This window comes from Vulpes lagopus, chromosome 14 (assembly GCF_018345385.1).
Source record: "Vulpes lagopus strain Blue_001 chromosome 14, ASM1834538v1, whole genome shotgun sequence".
Lineage (NCBI taxonomy): Eukaryota > Metazoa > Chordata > Mammalia > Carnivora > Canidae > Vulpes > Vulpes lagopus.
In genome coordinates, this window is record NC_054837.1 from 5,871,866 (window position 1) to 5,889,796 (window position 17,931).

A 17,931-nucleotide genomic window follows, 5' to 3' on the forward strand; every position below is an offset into this window, starting at 1 on the left:
TTCAAATTGGCAAAGAAGAAGTCAAACTCTCCCTCTTCGCCGATGACATGATACTCTACATAGAAAACCCAAAAGCCTCCACCCCAAGATTGCTAGAACTCATACAGCAATTTGGTAGCGTGGCAGGATACAAAATCAAGGCCCAGAAATCAATGGCATTTCTATACACTAACAATGAGACTGAAGAAAGAGAAATTAAGGAGTCAATCCCATTTACAATTGCACCCAAAAGCATAAGATACCTAGGAATAAACCTAACCAAAGAGGTAAAAGATCTATACCCTAAAAACTATAGAACACTTCTGAAAGAAATTGAGGAAGACACAAAGAGATGGAAAAATCTTCCATGCTCATGGATTGGCAGAATTAATATTGTGAAAATGTCAATGTTACCCAGGGCAATTTACACGTTTAATGCAATCCCTATCAAAATACCATGGACTTTCTTCAGAGAGTTAGAACAAATTATTTTAAGATTTGTGTGGAATCAGAAAAGACCCCGAATAACCAGGGGAATTTTAAAAAAGAAAACCATAGCTGGGGGCATCACAATGCCAGATTTCAGGTTGTACTACAAAGCTGTGGTCATCAAGACAGTGTGGTCCTGGCACAAAAACAGACACATAGATCAATGGAACAGAATAGAGAACCCAGAAGTGGACCCTGAGATGTACGGTCATCTAATATTCGATAAAGGAGGAAAGACTTTCCATTGGAAGAAAGACAGTCTCTTCAATAAATGGTGCTGGGAAAATTGGACATCCACATGCAGAAGAATGAAACTGGACCACTCTCTTTCACCATACACAAAGACAAACTCAAAATGGATGAGAGATCTAAATGTGAGACAAGAGTCCATCAAAATCCTAGAGGAGAACACAGGCAACTCCCTTTTTGGACTTGGCCACAGTAACTTCTTGCAAGATACATCCACAAAGGCAAAAGAAACAAAAACAAAAATGAACTATTGGGACTTCATCAAGATAAGAAGCTTTTGCACAGCAAAGGATACAGTCAACAAAACTAAAAGACAACCTACAGAATGGGAGAAGATATTTGCAAATGACATATCAGATAAAGGGCTAGTTTCCAAAATCTATAAAGAACTTATTAAACTCAACACCAAAGAAACAAACAATCCAATCATGAAATGGGCCAAAGACATGAAGAGAAATCTCACAGAGGAAGACATGGACATGGCCAACATGCACATGAGAAAATGCTCCGCATCACTTGCCATCAGGGAAATACAAATCAAAACCACAATGAGATACCACCTCACACCAGTGAGAATGGGGAAAATTAACAAGGCAGGAAACAACAAATGTTGGAGAGGAAGCGGAGAAAGGGGAACCCTCTTGCACTATTGGTGGGAATGTGAACTGGTGCAGCCACTCTGGAAAACTGTGTGGAGGTTCCTCAAAGAGTTAAAAATAGACCTGCCCTACGACCCAGCAATTGCACTCTTGGGGATTTACCCCAAAGATTCAGATGCAATGAAACGTCGGGACACCTGCACCCCGATGTTTCTATCAGCAATGGCCACAATAGCCAAACTGTGGAAGGAGCCTCGGTGTCCATCGAAAGATGAATGGATAAAGAAGATGTGGTCTATGTATACAATGGAATATTACTCAGCAATTAGAAACGACAAATACCCACCATTTGCTTCAACGTGGATGGAACTGGAGGGTATTATGCTGAGTGAAATAAGTCAATCGGAGAAGGACAAACAGTGTATGTTCTCATTCATTTGGGGAATATAAATAATAGTGAAAGGGAATATAAAGGAAGGGAAAAGAAATGTTGGGAAATATCAGGAAGGGAGACAGAACATAAAGACTCCTAACTCTGGGTGGTGGAAGGGGAGGAGGGCGGGTGTTGGAGGGGAATGGGTGACGGGCACTGAGGCAGACACTTGACGGGATGAGCACTGGGTGTTTTCCTGTATGTTGGTAAATTGAACACCAATAAAAATTAATTTAAAAAAATAAATAAATAAACCTTTCAGCTTACATTCCTACCTAAGTCACTGAGTACATGAAGCTGAACATTTACTTAATGACTAGGGATGCATCTAAATTTCAAGGTTATCATTTAGGATTCAGTTCTCATTGCCCAACGGGTGTATATGTAGGTCAGAGATTGCCAGCACAACACCCGTCAGGGCTGGGTAGGCCGCATAGGTGAGTTAGGCTGGTTGGTGGAATGGGGACTGGCATGGATTCTGGACACTCGGAGGCACGCGCACAGCCTCTACTACACTGCTTATGAGAGTGTAAGCTGGTGCGGCCAGATATTCCATAAATCTATTCCATAAATTTATTCCATAAATCTATGTTTTTTGTGAAATATTTATCAATTTAAAAACTCCCAAAGAAGTAAATGACATGGGGGGGGGGTGAACAAAATGGGCAAAGGGGAGGGAAAGATACAGGATTCCAGTTATGAAATGAATCAGTCATGGGAAGCGAGCCAATGATATTGTGATAGTGTTGTGTGATGACAGCCAGTAGCCACGCTTCTGGTGAACACAGCACAACACACAGAAATGTTGCATCACTTCATTGTACACCTGTGACACCGTGTGCCAACTATGTGTACTGTTGTGTGTCAACTCAAATAAAAAAAAATCTAAATTAAAAAAAAGGGGGGAGAAGTAAATAGCATGGAACAAAAGGACGGAAATGTTACCAATTAAAAGCCTTAGAAGCACATAGCCAACAAATGTGGTTTGTGGACTGTTCGGATTCCAATTCAAATAAAATAACTGTAAAACGACCTTATGGGTACAAACAGGGAAAACTGAATATCGCCTGGGTTTTTAGATCATAGTAAGAAATTATTTTTAATTTTGTTGCTTATGATCACGGATTGCAGTTATACTCTTCTTATGTTTTTACCTGCTAGAGATACACAGTGAAATACTTATGAGCAAAATGATTTGACATCTGGTATTTGCTTTTAAAAGTCTAGCAAAACAAACCAAAGAAGAGGAGGGATGAAACAGTAGCAGAACACTCTAATCACTGAAGCTGGATCAGAGTTGCATGGAGATTCATTAGACTAATCACTCTAAGGTGGCATATATTTGAATATTTCCATAAGAGGTTTTTTTTTTTTTCATGTTGACATCCATTTCGAATGTTTTTTTAGACCGTGTTAGGCCAAATCACCAGTCTATAAGCAAAATTCAGTCCCCAAGATATGTATTTGCCACCACGTAAAAGGATAGAAGTTCAGGCTAAAGGTAGTTCTAAGGTCATCCCCTAGAAGTTACTTGCAGAGTTTCTATATTTAAAAAAAATTAAAATATCCTTACGCTAGTTTATTTTTTGCATGTATAGTTTGTCTGTTTCTCCTAAAGTTCAAGTGCCAGGGAAAATTCTCGTCAACTAGTGTTTTCCAGGTGGTTGAGAGTATATGTTTTGCAGTTTTACTCCATCTAGTTTGGAAGTAAAAGGGGGTGGCAGCCAAGACAGTTGCATGGCTCCCTGACCCAAATACTTCTGTCTGACGCGATTGCACTGAGGTCAGCCAGTCCCGCCAGACTGCGATGTCTCCAGTGCAATCGAAGGAAACCCATAGAACAATTTTATCAACACTGACAATCACTTAGCACTGATTAAGTGAAGGATTTTATGCACAGGATCTCATTTCCTTCTAACAAGAACGCTTTGAGTCAGATGTTATCATTGTCCTTATTTTACAGCTAGGAAATGACCTCTCAGAGTGATGCAGTAACCTGACCAAGGTCACACTGTTGAAAGTCAAGAAGCAGGTCTATGACCACAAAGCTCAAGTTCTTCTCTGCTGTAGGAGACTGGCTCTGTCCCTTCCTTTCTTTCACTGGCTCATTTGCTACACATTTGAGTAACTTTGATTCTGTGCCAACCACTGGAGACATAGACATGAACATGGCATCATCTTGCCCTTGAGAAATGCTTCATGGCGGATGTGACATCCGAGCTGGGTCTTTAAAGATGAGGAGGAACATGGCAAGAGGGTTCCTGGAGAAAACTCATTTGTAGCAAAAACACGAAGATGGGAAGGGGTGTGGCCGCAGGAGAATGGGTAAGGGCAAGGAGTCATGGCAGTTGTTCTATTCACTCAATCAACATGAATTTATTAGTAGCCAAGCCTTTGGTGGGTGTCGTGTTAGAGCCCAAGGAACATAGAGAGGAATCAGGTGTGTCCCCTACCATCGAGGAACAATATCTGTGGAGAAAGCAAATGCAAAGAGCTCTGGCCTGCTAATCAGACTACAGACTTGAATTCTTACTGATTTCATGTATTTATTGTCATTTATTTCAGGCCTTAGAAAACAAACAGAGTTTTTTTTCTCTACAGAACTGAAAAAATAAGTATTTGAAAAAGTTACTTTGAATTTCAGAGTAAGAAGATGCTGTATATTTCCTCCTCTGGCCTTAGAAATATGTGCTATTAAAATATCAGGTTTGTCACAGCAACCAAAGTACTATGGTAATAGATGAATATTTATAAAAATATATATATACAGAAGAGTGGTCATTTTATTTTTTTTAAATATTTTATTTACTTATTCATGATAGACATAGAGAGAGAGAGAGGCAGAGACAGAGGCAGAGGGAGAAGTAGGCTCCATGCAGGGAGCCCGACGCATGACTCAATCCCGGGACTCCAGGATCGCACCCTGGGCCAAAGGCAGGCAGGTGCTAAACCGCTGAGCCACCCAGGGATCCCAGAAGAGTGGTCATTTTAGTTTAAGAAAGATGCACTCACAATTTATTTTATCTGGTCAAAAGAAGCATTCTTCAAAGCAGAGTTCAAAAGAGAGAAAGAGGTTGAGGTGGGTTCGAAAGATGTTAGAATACAGACATAAAAAAATAAATATGCCCCTCTTAATAAACACTTCTAAATAATGATTACGGCACAGCTAAAGCAGGGCTCTCCTTGGGTCAGCATGATGCTATCGAGGTACCAAGGAAGGTCCAGGGATTTGAGATTTTTATCCTAGTCTGTAGCAAAGGTAGTGAAAATTTCTGGGTCTCTGTTTCCTAAGGCTACATTTCATCTAGGCTTTGTGAATCAATGCACAGCAAATTAATATAGAACATCCTAATTATTCTTTCCTCCTATAGAACAGGAGCATTTTCTAGGGCCTCTTTTAATTCAGACACTCTGCACTTCCTACTCTGAAGCAGACAAGAAAAGCCAAATGCAAAATCGAGCTTCTTCCATCTTCTGAAACAGTAGCAAACCTGCCTGGAGTTCCATTCTCTCAAACCTGGGCCACCACGTCTAGTGTGCAGGTTGTGCCCTGTACAAAGAGGAGTTACCCAAATTAATGACAGACAATGAGCTGTAGCAAGGGTAACCCCTCTGAAGTCACAGGGAAGCTTGGTGGCCAGCATCCTGGAAAACTCTTTCTAGCATCTCTCTTTCAGAGAAGATGAACATTCCCAACTATTTTTATTATCTTCAAAAGTCTCAGATGATGAAGGCCCTCTCATTAAATAATGTTATTGGAGAGACATCTGGTTTAGATGGGTTCCATTAAGTCACTGCAATCAAAATTCTATGGACTTTGGGTGGTAATGATATATCAACGTACATTCATTGATTTTAGCATACATACCCCTCCGGGCCCAGATATTGTTTTGGGGGAGGCCAAGTACAGGGACCATGGAAAATCTCTGCAATTTCTGCTTAATTTTGCTGGGGAACCTAAGCCTGCTCTAAAAAATAAAGTCCATTAAAAAACAAAAAGCTATGCTAACCCTTCTACAGTGCTATTATTGATCACTATGGTCGCAGGGCCAGCCAAGATTCAAGGGCTGGAGGAATCCTCTCCGTGTCTTAACAGGTCCCATAAAGTCACTCTGTATAGAGTACACATGATAAGAGTTCTTGTTGGTGCCATATTTGGATACTATAATTTTCCACTTAAAGACTTTTTAAAAATATCTCTTAATTCTAAAAGGATAAGAGAAGGAGAAAAGGCCTTGAAAAAGAGAGACAAATAGTACAAAGTGAAAAGATACCCAAAAAGTGCAGATACATAATCATTGCAATTTCTGAAAATAGACGACACTCACTTTGAGAAGATGAAGATTGTCAGAGCAAAATACATAAATAAATAAATACATAAATACAGCTATATGATAAGGGACACGTCTAAAACGTAAGAGCAAATAAAAGTTGAAAGAAAATGATAGAAAAATATACTTGCAAATTCTAACCTGCAGAATGCTGAGTTAGTTATGCTAGCATGAGAATACAGAGATTTTAAGACAAAAAAATCATTATTAGATGTAAAGAGAATCACTACAAAACATGCACACACACACACACACACACACACACTAGCATGTGGAGAAACACTTAGTATTTCTCAGAGTATTTTTTTTCTGAGTATTTTAAAGCTTCTAGTGCCCAGAGTGAGTGGAACCAAGTATCTACTTTTGCAGAATGACCTTTTGGACACACTTATTTTTTATTATCATATGTCCTACAGTGGGAATTGGGCAGCAGACAATGTACCTGAGTATTGACTTTGAGAAAAGTAAAGCTTGGAGTTAATTTTTCTATCTTTCTACTTGCTTATTTTTTTCATTTTTCCATGGTGAGTATGTATCATTTTTATACTACAAAAAAAACAAAAAAACAAAAAAACAAAAAAAGTATACTTGGAGAGAAAAAACTAATAGCCTCTCAAATCTCTTCAGGTTAAGAACATTCCAGAAACCCAAGTCCAATGCCTTCTGCCAGTTAGGACAACCGGTTTTACGGCTTTGGTTTTTAAACCTTGTAAACTTTGTTTTTTAAGAGATCGACTTATTTATGAGAGAGAGAGAGAGAGAGAGAGAGAGAGAAAGAGAGGAGAAGGTGGAGCGGAGAGCCCCACCGGTGCTGGGCCTGACCCAGGACTCGATCCCACGGCCCCACATCAGGCACTGGGCCCAGATCCGAGGAGCAGCGGGACTTAGTGCAGGAGGAGACAGCTCCCCAGGAGGGAGCAACTCGGGAGGACAATTAGGGAGCCCGGGAAGCGGAGAGGATGACGGAGGAGAAGGCCGGGAGGGGCGCCCGGGGACACTGAGGGAAGCACCCGAGGCCTGAGACAGTGTGGGGCACGGCTGGCGGGGAGGCCCACACGCCGCGGCCCAGGCCGAGCCCCAGGTCGGTGCCACCTGCACCCATCTATCTGGGAAGCACCCCAGAGGATCCCTCGCACACCCCCCTCGGAGCAGGAGACTTGGCGCTGAACAAAGCAGAAGGCAGGCCCTTCCTCTGCCTCAGGCGGGGGCTCTGGGGCAGATGGGGGGGGAACACGGGCCTGTGCAGCCCACAGGCTCGCCACCAAACAGAGCGCCCCCCAGGGCACCTGTGCCTGCCCTGAGGCCTGGCCCTCGGCCAGGACCTCTGGAGCCCTGCTGGCTCCCCCTCAGTGCTTCCTCTGGTCACCCCAGGATGGCTCTCTCAAGACCCGGTGTCATGGTACCCGTTGGCAGACAGACTCCTGCTCTGAAGTGCTTTCCAGAGCCCCCCAGAGTGACTCGTGTGAATGCCACACAGCTTTCATTTGGGCTCAGAACCCAGGACCCCCCACACATGGTCTCCACAGCCAGTCTCCACAGTCCTTTACTGTTTCTGCGTAAGGCAGGGTCAGGCAACAAGGCCTAGAGTCCTTCCTGGCATAGACGGGTCAACGCCAGCAGCCGTAGAGGACTTAGGGACCCGTGGACTAGTTTCACGCACATGAGTCTATTCCAGTCTTCAAGTCCTCACCCTTCTTGACCCGTCAAGAGCCTCTAACCCTCGGTTTAAAACATGTGAATGATTTTCCACTCCCCATGGTCTAAAGACCAAACTCTTTATCAGAGACCTAATCTCCACTGCTCACTGCCACCCAGACAGCCTCCTCTGCACCCCAGCCGCACAGACCTTCTATTGGCCCCTCAGATGGGCCACCGGACCTTTGAACATGCTTCTCCCTCCAGGTTAAGCATCCCTCAGCTGTATTAGATGTTCCAGCACCCACCCCTTTTCTGCCAGTTAATTCTCACCCTTCCTTTGGTTTTTAGCTCCATTGTCACTCCCTTAGGGAAGCTGTTCCCAATCTCCCTGAGCAGGTCAAGTCCCTTTAAGGTAGCTACACATACCTTCCTTTCAAAGCACTTAACCCCACTATAATCATACGATTATAGAACTATAACCCAATTATAATTATTTGTATACTATTTGGATACCTTCTGTCTCTACCAGGAAATAATAAATCCTATAAAGGCAACAACTTCATCTATTTTTGCTCATCGGTGTATCTACAGTACTAGCTCAGCCCGGGACATATATACTCTACAATATTTAATAAATGAATGAATGAATAATAATCTGTGGAGAGATGATAGTAAATCCACATTTGAGAAATATGGAGATTGAGTTTCTGAGATAGTAAATCCACATTTGAGAAATATGGAGATTGAGTCTCCGAGAGCTCAAGGGATTTGCATGGGTGTTTGGTTCCAAGGTATTGGATTCCTGATTTCACAGCCAGGAACTGTACCATTCCAAGGACTGGGGAGCACTGCGTGGCACATAGTAGGTATCCAGTGCAGATTTGCTGAATGAAGACATGAGAACAAAAATGAAAGTAGGCAAGGATCAATTGTGGACTTCAATATGATTTTGGGGGGAAAGAGAACAGTCTTGGCCGTGACATTGGACAGGTCATATCACCTTCCTAGGCTGTAGCTGAGCTTTGAACTAGGTGATATCCATGCTCCGCAAGTCTGAGATTTTTTGCTTTCAGACTCCTCCTACCTTGAGATTCTGTGTAACAGCAGACGCCTACATACGGGGGCTGAGTTACTTAGCAGCCCAGGTTTGACTTTATGCTTTGGATCATTTTTAATGCATTCAAGGAGCAATTACCGCTATGCAACAAGAGGCAAGTGCAGGCGCAATTACATCAAGGCTAACATATGGCGGCTACAAAAACAATGGAAAGTTATTTCAGGGTGTTAAGCACAGCAGATGGAGGACAGCTGTTACAACCTTGACAGTTGACCCTGGGACTTCTAGACCCATTATATAGCCATATGCCAGGAAGCAAAGAACATCTGGCAAAAGGACGGCATTTATTCATTTGCCGTTGGCATTGCTAAATGGTTCGGGAACTAATAAAGGAATCGTGAATGGTCTCAGTCATCCAGCCAAGAGTTAAGTAGAAACTAAGGGGAAAGGCTCCTTCTTTGCCCAACCAATGTGGAATTCTCTAACTAGTCGTAGATACATGCTTGTATCCCAACCATCTCCAACCAAATTTCCCACCAAAGTGACCAGCAATCTGGAACTAGCTCACCTTTCAGATTCCTCTCTCACCTCCTCCCTGACAGTAGCCCATACTCTGGCCTCACTGCTTCACTGTATTTTCCTGGCTCCATGAGAAATCCCCCAGGCTCCTTCAGATCCAGTTCAAACATCATTTTCTCTATGAATCCTTCCACGACGCTCTCAAACATCAGTGCCACCACCTCCAAATTCCCACAGCATTTATTTATTCCCAGGTGGTAGCCCTGTTGGCCATCAGATTTATGCTGTGATCACTTGTCTGTCTGTCTCCTTCCCCTGCCCCAGTCACCTCACGAGTCTGTAAGACCCTTCAAGATGGGGATCATGCCTTATTCATCACAACATATCTCCAGCACACGGCTTCATGTCTGACATTGAGAAAGTCGCTTGAGTGAAACACCAGGTGGCAACTAATCAGTAGATGAATTAATCACTGATGAAAGAATGACTCTTATTTTGTCAACCCATATAATAAAGTTTATTTTATCAGGGAGATTTTAGTGACCTTCCTTGGAACCCAAAGACGTAACTCCAATGTTAAGAATGTCAAGCACTCTGGGAAGCCAATAATGGTGGTTTTTCATCTTGACCTAATCCTATGAGGTATCATTATCCCCATTTTCAAATGGAATAGTTGAGGTATAAATAGGTAAGTTACTTTCCCCAGGCCGCAGGGTTACTGCATGGCAGGGCCAGGATTTGAACTCAAGTCCTAAAACCTACACCTAAAACCAGAACACCTCACCACCGCGCTGTCCTCCATCTAGTTATAGGGCCAGCCCTAGTCAGAGTCCTTAATGTTTTCATTCACCTTTTATTACTTTTAATTAACGATAAATTTGACTTCCATAGAAACTTTGTGAGGACTTCATCATTCTATCTCATAGGCTTTCCGCCTTTACTAATACTTATTATCGACTCGCCACATTTAAAGTAAGAAAATCGAGACATAGAGCAGTTAAGTAACTTGGCCAAAGTCGTGCAGCTCATCATGATGAGAACCTAGAGTGAACCCAGGCCACTCAACTGCAGTGCCCACATGCCATCTTATGCTTCCTTTGGGCATCCTGCATCACCTGGAAGTCCACACATCAAGGCGTCTGGCCCTGTTCCCATCCAGGCAACTCCTGAGTCAGTCTAATTGCAGGACAAATTTCACACATGAATGCAAATGCCTTCTTTTTGAAGAAAACAAAATCCACACTTTCTTACATATAAAACTGAACTAAAATCCGTGCCAAGCTGTACTTCTACCTCATCTGCCTCCTTGAGGTGGCCTTGATTCTGCTTCCATCACTCATTAGCATTGTCCTACATTCGATTTAACTTATTTCTTTTAGGAAACACAGGCAAGTCGTCTCGAACCCATAATCACTTGCCTGGTTGGTCAGAGCATTTTCTAATTTTACCAAGAGATAGTGGTCCACCATCATGGAAGTTCCATATAGGACATCTTGATAGAATGATAAGCACTGGTATCAACTGGATCCTTACGTCATATGCCAGTTGCTATGTTACCCTTCTCCACCCAGATCCCTCATTTACATCATCCTTTAACTCGCCCTGTTTTCCAGGTGAGGGAATGAGCCCTGGGAAGCTGAGAACCTTGTCCCAGGGTCCATGGCCAGATCCCAGAAGGGCCTGATTCCCTGGACTTTCAACCACTCAATGTATTCTCAGCCTCTGCTACTACTATTCCTGTCTCTTCCTTCCATCACCCCTCCTCTGTGATTAAGGAAAATGACCCAGACAGAATAAAAAAAAATAATAAGGAAACAGAGTACCTTATAAGGCCCAGCTCAGCTCCATCCAAATCTTCCATTTTTAGGACAACCATTTCTTTGTCAGTATTTGAAGAATACCTGGTCAGCAAAACAAAGAAACTCAGTCATTTCTATGTCAGGGCTTAGCCCTGTTGTACGGCCAACAGCAGAAGTTGACACAAAAACCAAAACCAAAACACCTTTCAGTAAGTGAGGCGCCCTGGTCTGCTACGTAGTGTCTGACAAACCACATCCAAGACCTCGTTCCTCAGCTAAAGAAATGGTTTGCCAATGCTGTCAGAGTCAGGGGCATCCTGCCAGCTAACTGGGGACGGAATCTACATCTCTCCGTAATATACACAATCTAGTTTTCCTTACAAAAAGGATTTGTCTTTGAAATTTCTACTCATATCAAATTTTAATGGAATCTCTTAAAAATAACAGGGAATAGACAAAATCAAAAAATAGTTATGACCTGCAGCTTTAAGTGGCTCTTTAATGTCCTTTCAGGGGACATCAGACGATGTTATCTAAAAATCAACTCCTTTAAAATCTATTGGAAAATATGCAGATGAATGTAAAATGTCAAGTGGTCAAGTTGAAACAGAAATATTCTTTTACTTTGCCATAGCGGCCCCAGGCTTCTCTTCTGTCACAAACCTGGTTCAGCACTTAAAAAAAAAAGAAAGAAAGAAAGAAAAAAGAAAGAAAAACACAAAAGAACTATCTCCCTTAGTTGTTCCATTCAATTATGCTAGTTTTATTTTTTTGCTCTCCATTCCAGTTTCTTTATCCTTTTATGTCCTCTCTCTCTTGCCACATCCTCCTGGACGGAGACGATGTTCTCTGAATAACACAGTAAAAAGAGCTACTCATTAATTTAACAACTACACCTTGTGCACGCTTGTATCTCTGCTGTACAGAAGAGGCTGAAAACCAATGAGTCACTATAAGCCAGTCACCAACGGTCACACGACTAGGAGGTGACAAAGCTGAGCTGAGACCAGAGTCATCCCCGATTCCACAGCTGGGAGGCCTTCCACCATTCGCAGCCGGCAGCGGGCAGCCTTGTGTGCAGGGTGTGCGTGCCCGCGTGTGCACATCTTACTTCTTCTGCTCTTGGATGATGAGCGTGTTTGACATTTATGTTGGCTTTACCGCTCCGTCAGGATCCCGCCGTACGCCTCCATCGAACGTGTTCTTCGCTTTTGTGACTAATCGCTGACGGGAACACAGGAGCTTACTCTGACAATCGCCCTCACCTGGCTCGCTCTGACTCCGGATTCTGAAGGTAAGAATAGGGGCTTCGGTTGATCTGTGCACCTTCCACAGTTCCTTTGTTGATGAAGATCTTGCCTGGCTTCATGTTTTTGTGCGCCATCTCAATGCTCTGCGGGTCAGAGAGAGAGAGAGCGAGAGCGAGTTGTGAACTTGGCAACGCTGCTGGGGAGAGGACTTGGTCCACGCGAACAGAAGGGCGCTGTGGATGATTTCCTTTGTCGCCCAGCTGCCCTTGCTACGGGACGAGAGCCCGAGTCCCTGGATGAGCCAACGTCACCCTGGGGGTGTGCAGATGGCCTCGGGGCTGAGACATGGCATTGTCATGACCCGGGAAGCTCGGGCCCACGGGCTCCTGGATGTCTCCAGGCCACTGTGTCTGGCACAATCCGCCCCATCAGGTGACCTGGAAGCAACTCCCCAACACAGGACCAGAACTTGTTTCCATGTAGGTGGTCCCTCCAACATACCCACTCCATCCCCCCACCCTCTGACGCAAAGGTTTTTGAACTTTTCTAACACAAAACCACAGCAGGCAATACACCTTTCATCACTACTTAATACGCATTGACGTAGGTGTGTTGAAACAAGAGGGCACAAGACAAACTACATACACCCTTGCTACGTATGTTGTATCACAATAGTCCCCTATCTGTTTGACTTTGGTTCTGTTTTTTTCAATGCTTATTGCAACCCATGAAAATATTTCATGCAGCCAGTCATGAACTGCCAGCCAGATTCTGGAAAACATTGTTGGGAAGACATGTCTGCCTTGCCAACTAGATCACTGGGCTTGGGGTCTGGCTTCATGAGAAAAAGTAGAGAGAGACTACATCTAGAAGCAACGACATGAAGGAACATTAGAAAGGACCCCACGTAGGGATGCCTGGGGGGCTCAGCGGTTGAGCGTCTGCCTTTGGTAGGTCAGGGCATGACCCCAGAGTCCTGGGATCGAGTCCTGCATCGGGCTCCTTGCAGGGAGCCTGCTTCTCCCTCTGCCTGTGTCTCTGCCTCTCTCTGTGTGTCTCTCATGAGTAAGTAAATAAAATCTTTGCTAAAAAGAAAAAAAAAAAAGACAGGATCCCATGTAAGGAAACAGTAAGCTGGGAGACGGGGAGAGAGGAGTAAGAGGCACCAAAACCGGGAATGGGAGGGGGATGTGCATGTCCCAGGAAAGGGTACCATGCTGTCTACCACTACCATTGAGGGCATGAGCAATGAGGGTGGATTTATCAACAGGATCCCCTATCACGCCGTTTGGAAAATAGGAGGCAATTATTTGTCATTTCTTTTGGTTCCCTGATGAGTTCCTTTTACTGGACTTTGCCCAGAGAACAACCAGATGGGGCCCTCTGAGTTATAAAGGTCATAGGTGCCCCTTTAGACAACTGCATGATACTTCCTGCGGCGAGCTGTCCTCTCCTGCTGAGTCACTGCCTTGGGGCCCAAGGCAAGGATGCTCACCCCGCGATCCCATGAGGACTCCCTCCATATCACAGCCAGCCACTCCTAAGCACTTGCAGGCGGGGAAGGAGCAGCTCCACCAGGGGCTCTGGGCCTACCTTCACGATGCCAGTGACCATGTATTCAAAAGTTCGATTGCTGAATCCTTCACTGGCGATGACAAATACGGTATACTGGAAATAGCCCGCTGGCCCCGAGTGAGTGTGGGTGCCACTCAGGATGACATTGTCTTTTCCGTACAATGAGCCATACTTATTCTGTAGTCTGTTCAAGACCTTCAGGAGAAAGGAAAAGAAAAAAAAATTAGAACGAAAAGGGATGACACAGCAAGTCATCCTGGAAAAGGCTCCTGTGAGGCTAATCACCGATCCACATCAGCGACATCCCTGTCGAGTGGCCCTTCACTCTCTGCTTGAGTGTGTTGTCCTGGTCACAGCATCAACACCGACAGTCCCCACCGCAGCTAACATCTCACAGACTCTCACTGGGGGCCAGCGCAGTGTTAGGTACTACACACGTGATGTTATTTTAAAATCTTTATAACAACCCCCAGAGGTAGGTGTTTTCAATCTCATCTTCCAGCTGAGGACATCGAAGCACACAGAAGGTAAATAACTTGCCCACGGATCTAATAAACAGCAGAGCCACAACCCCGATCCGCGTCTCTCTAACGCTGTAGGACCAGTAGGCTTTCCTGTTCATCATCCCACACAGAGGGGTCATGCCCAGGCGCTGGTCTAAGCACCAGAAGTGCATGAAGTCCTCACCTTGATGAAGCTTTCACTCTAACAGGGGAGAAAAAGCAAACAGATACGTGTGTGGTATGATGTCGTATCATGCAGGGGCGATGCTGTGAAGAAAGACGTTTCTGGGTGAGGAAGGAAGAAGAGATTGGGGGGTCGGGAGGAGAAGAATCTTTGCAGAGATGTTACCTTTTATCAGAGGCTTATCGTGAAGAGCCCAAGCTGGTGGTGCAACACCCAGGAGAAAGCATCCCAGGGGCAGTGGACAGAGCAGCGTAAAGGCCGCTGTGCTGCCTCCTTGCCCCAAACGGAGAAGTCAGCATTCCCTGACATGCATTGGGCTGGGGGACGTCAGCCACTGTGACCTCAAGACACCCCAGCAACTCTGCGGGGAGGCCTGTGTGGAAAGAAGCTATCTCGTTGGCACCAACCTGCTAGACACGTGGGTGAGACCCCCAGGAAGAAAAGACCCCTGCCTTCAGGCAAGCCACCCCCAACACCTGCAGCCCCCCAGCACGTGAGTCCAACCTCTCGACACAGAAGGGGGTTGTGTGGCTGCCGTTCTGACCAGAGTCAGAATCAGCCAGCCCGGCCTCCCTGGGTGATTTTTCCTGACCCACAGAAATCCTGAGCAGTAGGATGGGCTGATTGTTGCTATAAGCCCGTGGGTTTTCCAGGTGACTTGTGGAGCAAGAGACAACGAACCCAGAGAGCCTCGGTGAGTGTTCATGGAACTCATCAATCAGTAAATATCTCAATGCATGGAAAGTGTGGTTGTGTGGCACAGACACGTCGAGAAAGTGACAGAGAAACTCCTGATGTTGCCGAGTACCTGGTTCTGATTATACTTTAATCATCAGCTTCGATCTAAAATTCAGTATTATTGTGGTTTCCTTGTGAAAGAGGTTTTGACTTTTTTAATGTCAGAAATCATTAAAATGATCTAGTGGGGGCCCTCGGTGGCTCAGTCAGTCAAGCATCCAACTCTTGGTTTCAGCTCAGGTCATGATCTCAGGGTTGTGAGATCCAGCCCCATGTTGGCCTCCACACTTGGCGGCATGTCTGCTTAGAGATTCTCTCCCTCTTCCCTGTTCTCTCTCTCTCTCAAATAAATAAATAAATAAATAAATAAATAAATAAATCTTTTTTTTAAAAAAACTGCCAAACCCAAAGCAACCTTCCTTGATGTAGGATGCTATCACCTAATACCAGGCACTATAATGAAAGCTCCTTTGTGGATGGGATGGTGATTACTGCTCAGCTCGCGTACCCAGTCCTATTTGTCAGTAGCTGCTTTCAGATGCAGTGTGTTGGGGATTCTGAATCTAAACCTGGGCTTAGCAAAAAAAAAAAAAAAAAAAAAAAGAGGGTCTTTTTGGATTAGCAACACCATCTACCTCGAGCATGGCACAGGCAGCAGAGTGCTATAAACTGTCAGGAAGATGGAAACGAAAGCCCTCGTTTGTTTGCCCATGTCTGTGGTGTAAATATCCTCACCACAGTGGATTTCAAGCTACAAAAATTTACCAAAGTAGCTCACAAAGTTCCTGAACATTTAACAATCAGCCCTTATGGACACCCGGGTGTCTCTGTGGCTGAGCATCTGCCTTGGGCTCAGATCGTGACCCCGGGGTCCTGGGATCAAGTGCACGTCAGGCTCCCCACAGGGAGCCTGCTTCTCCCTCTTCCTGTGTCTCTGCCTCTCTCTCTGTGTCTCTCATGAATAAATAAATAAGATCTTTTTTAAAAACAGCAATAATCAGCCCTTATGAACTGGTCCCAGCCAGTCCCCACGCCCCCCTGGTACATACAGGAGTAGCAGCAACTTAGATGCTATATACTCAACACACATAAATACATCCATCTGACCTCTTCTATTTCAGGTGAGGAGCGACACCACCCGCATCTACTCATGTGGTCATTGAATGAGGAAGATCTTCCCAACCATCTTGCCTCATTAACCAATCCATGTCCCAAACACCAATCGCTAGGTTACCACATCCACATATGCAATCCTGCGATACCAGGCAAATGTGGAGAGGAAATATGACATGACCAGACTAACACCCTCTGACCAAGTAACCCACATTCTCCATCCCAAGGAGTTTCCACGTTGCTTCTGTGTGACCCAACTCCAGCCCACAAGCCTCATCCCAGTTACATCTTCTTCCACACAGTGATGACTACACTCAGGAAGAAGAAGCATCTTTATGGAGCAGGTGTAATGATCCCGGAAGGGGTACCACCACAAGACTCGACTAAAAACTGCTGTCCAAAGCTAATTTTCTCACCATTCTGTCACCAAGGCAAGAAGGAAGTGAAAAAAAGAACATCTGGTCAACTGTAAAGCTCCCCTGGCCCTACCCCATTTTTATTCCCAGAGAACGATAATGTTAGAATTTTAGAATTCAGTGTACTTCTTCGGGTTTACTCAAGAGCCCAGTTCTTAAATAGATAGAAATGATGGCTCTCAAATTTTAAAAGGGAAAGACTACAAGCAGCTCGTAGACATTGCCTCCTAAATGACACTCTCCATATAAAGTCCGACACGTGGGACTTGAAGGAAAAGGAAAGAAAAACTCAACCATCTGTGAATAGCCATTAAAATTAGCATGTTCCCTCCCTCATGAGAGGAGGATGTTTGAACAGAGTGAAGAAGTTACTTGAATGTCAACAGTTCACCCTTTTGTGTTCACTTTCCTATTACTGACACACCTGGGAACCTGCCATAGAAAGAGCTGGAAAGCCACTCTGTTCTCCTGCCTTGCCCCAATGCTCAGTGATCTTCCTGGACCTTCATGCCCTGCTGTCAATTTCATCAATCCGTAAAGCTGAGACTGAGAAGCTCATGCGTTCTAAAGAAGCAGAAGAGCCCCCGTTTAGCTACATTTATTTTCCACACCTTCCCTCGTGTTAACCTGGGATAAGGAAGTTGGTTCATTTAAAGGCCTTCCCACAGCCTCTGGATTGCACGGGGAAGTAACAATAGGAAGAGATGGAGAAATGGTGGCCCGTTGACTTCACAGCCTTCCCTCCAGAGTCCCCAAAGTCCTCCTTTGACCCTCCCATTTCTTCTCACGATCCTACCATTTCCCCATCAGAAGCATAGCTGATGCTCTGAGGATGGAGTAAGTATCGTGGTAGTGAGTGTGGGTGCTGGCCCTGGGGTGCCTGTGTGTGCGCCCCAGCCCTGGCACTTCCTAGCTGGCTAGCTGTGCACAAGCTACTTGATCCCCTGCAACACCCTTTCCCAATCAGTCAAATGACATACTAATACTACCTCCCTCATTCAGTTGTTTGGGGGATTAAATTCATTAATATATATGAAGCAATTAGTGCATACCTCATCG

General features: G+C 44.6%; 1 protein-coding gene across 2 annotated transcripts in view; it reads right to left on the reverse strand.

Annotated features, from left to right (window-relative positions):
• Positions 1–17,931, reverse strand: part of ASAH2 (N-acylsphingosine amidohydrolase 2) — a 74,683-nt gene that overhangs the window by 45,079 nt on the left and 11,673 nt on the right. For both annotated transcript variants that reach the window (XM_041728961.1, XM_041728962.1), the window contains exons 5-7: positions 13,937–14,113; positions 12,359–12,486; positions 11,118–11,195 (exon numbers count right to left, since the gene is read on the reverse strand). In XM_041728961.1, the coding sequence (XP_041584895.1) occupies positions 11,118–11,195; positions 12,359–12,486; positions 13,937–14,113 (383 nt within the window). The remainder of the gene's footprint in view (positions 1–11,117; positions 11,196–12,358; positions 12,487–13,936; positions 14,114–17,931) is intronic.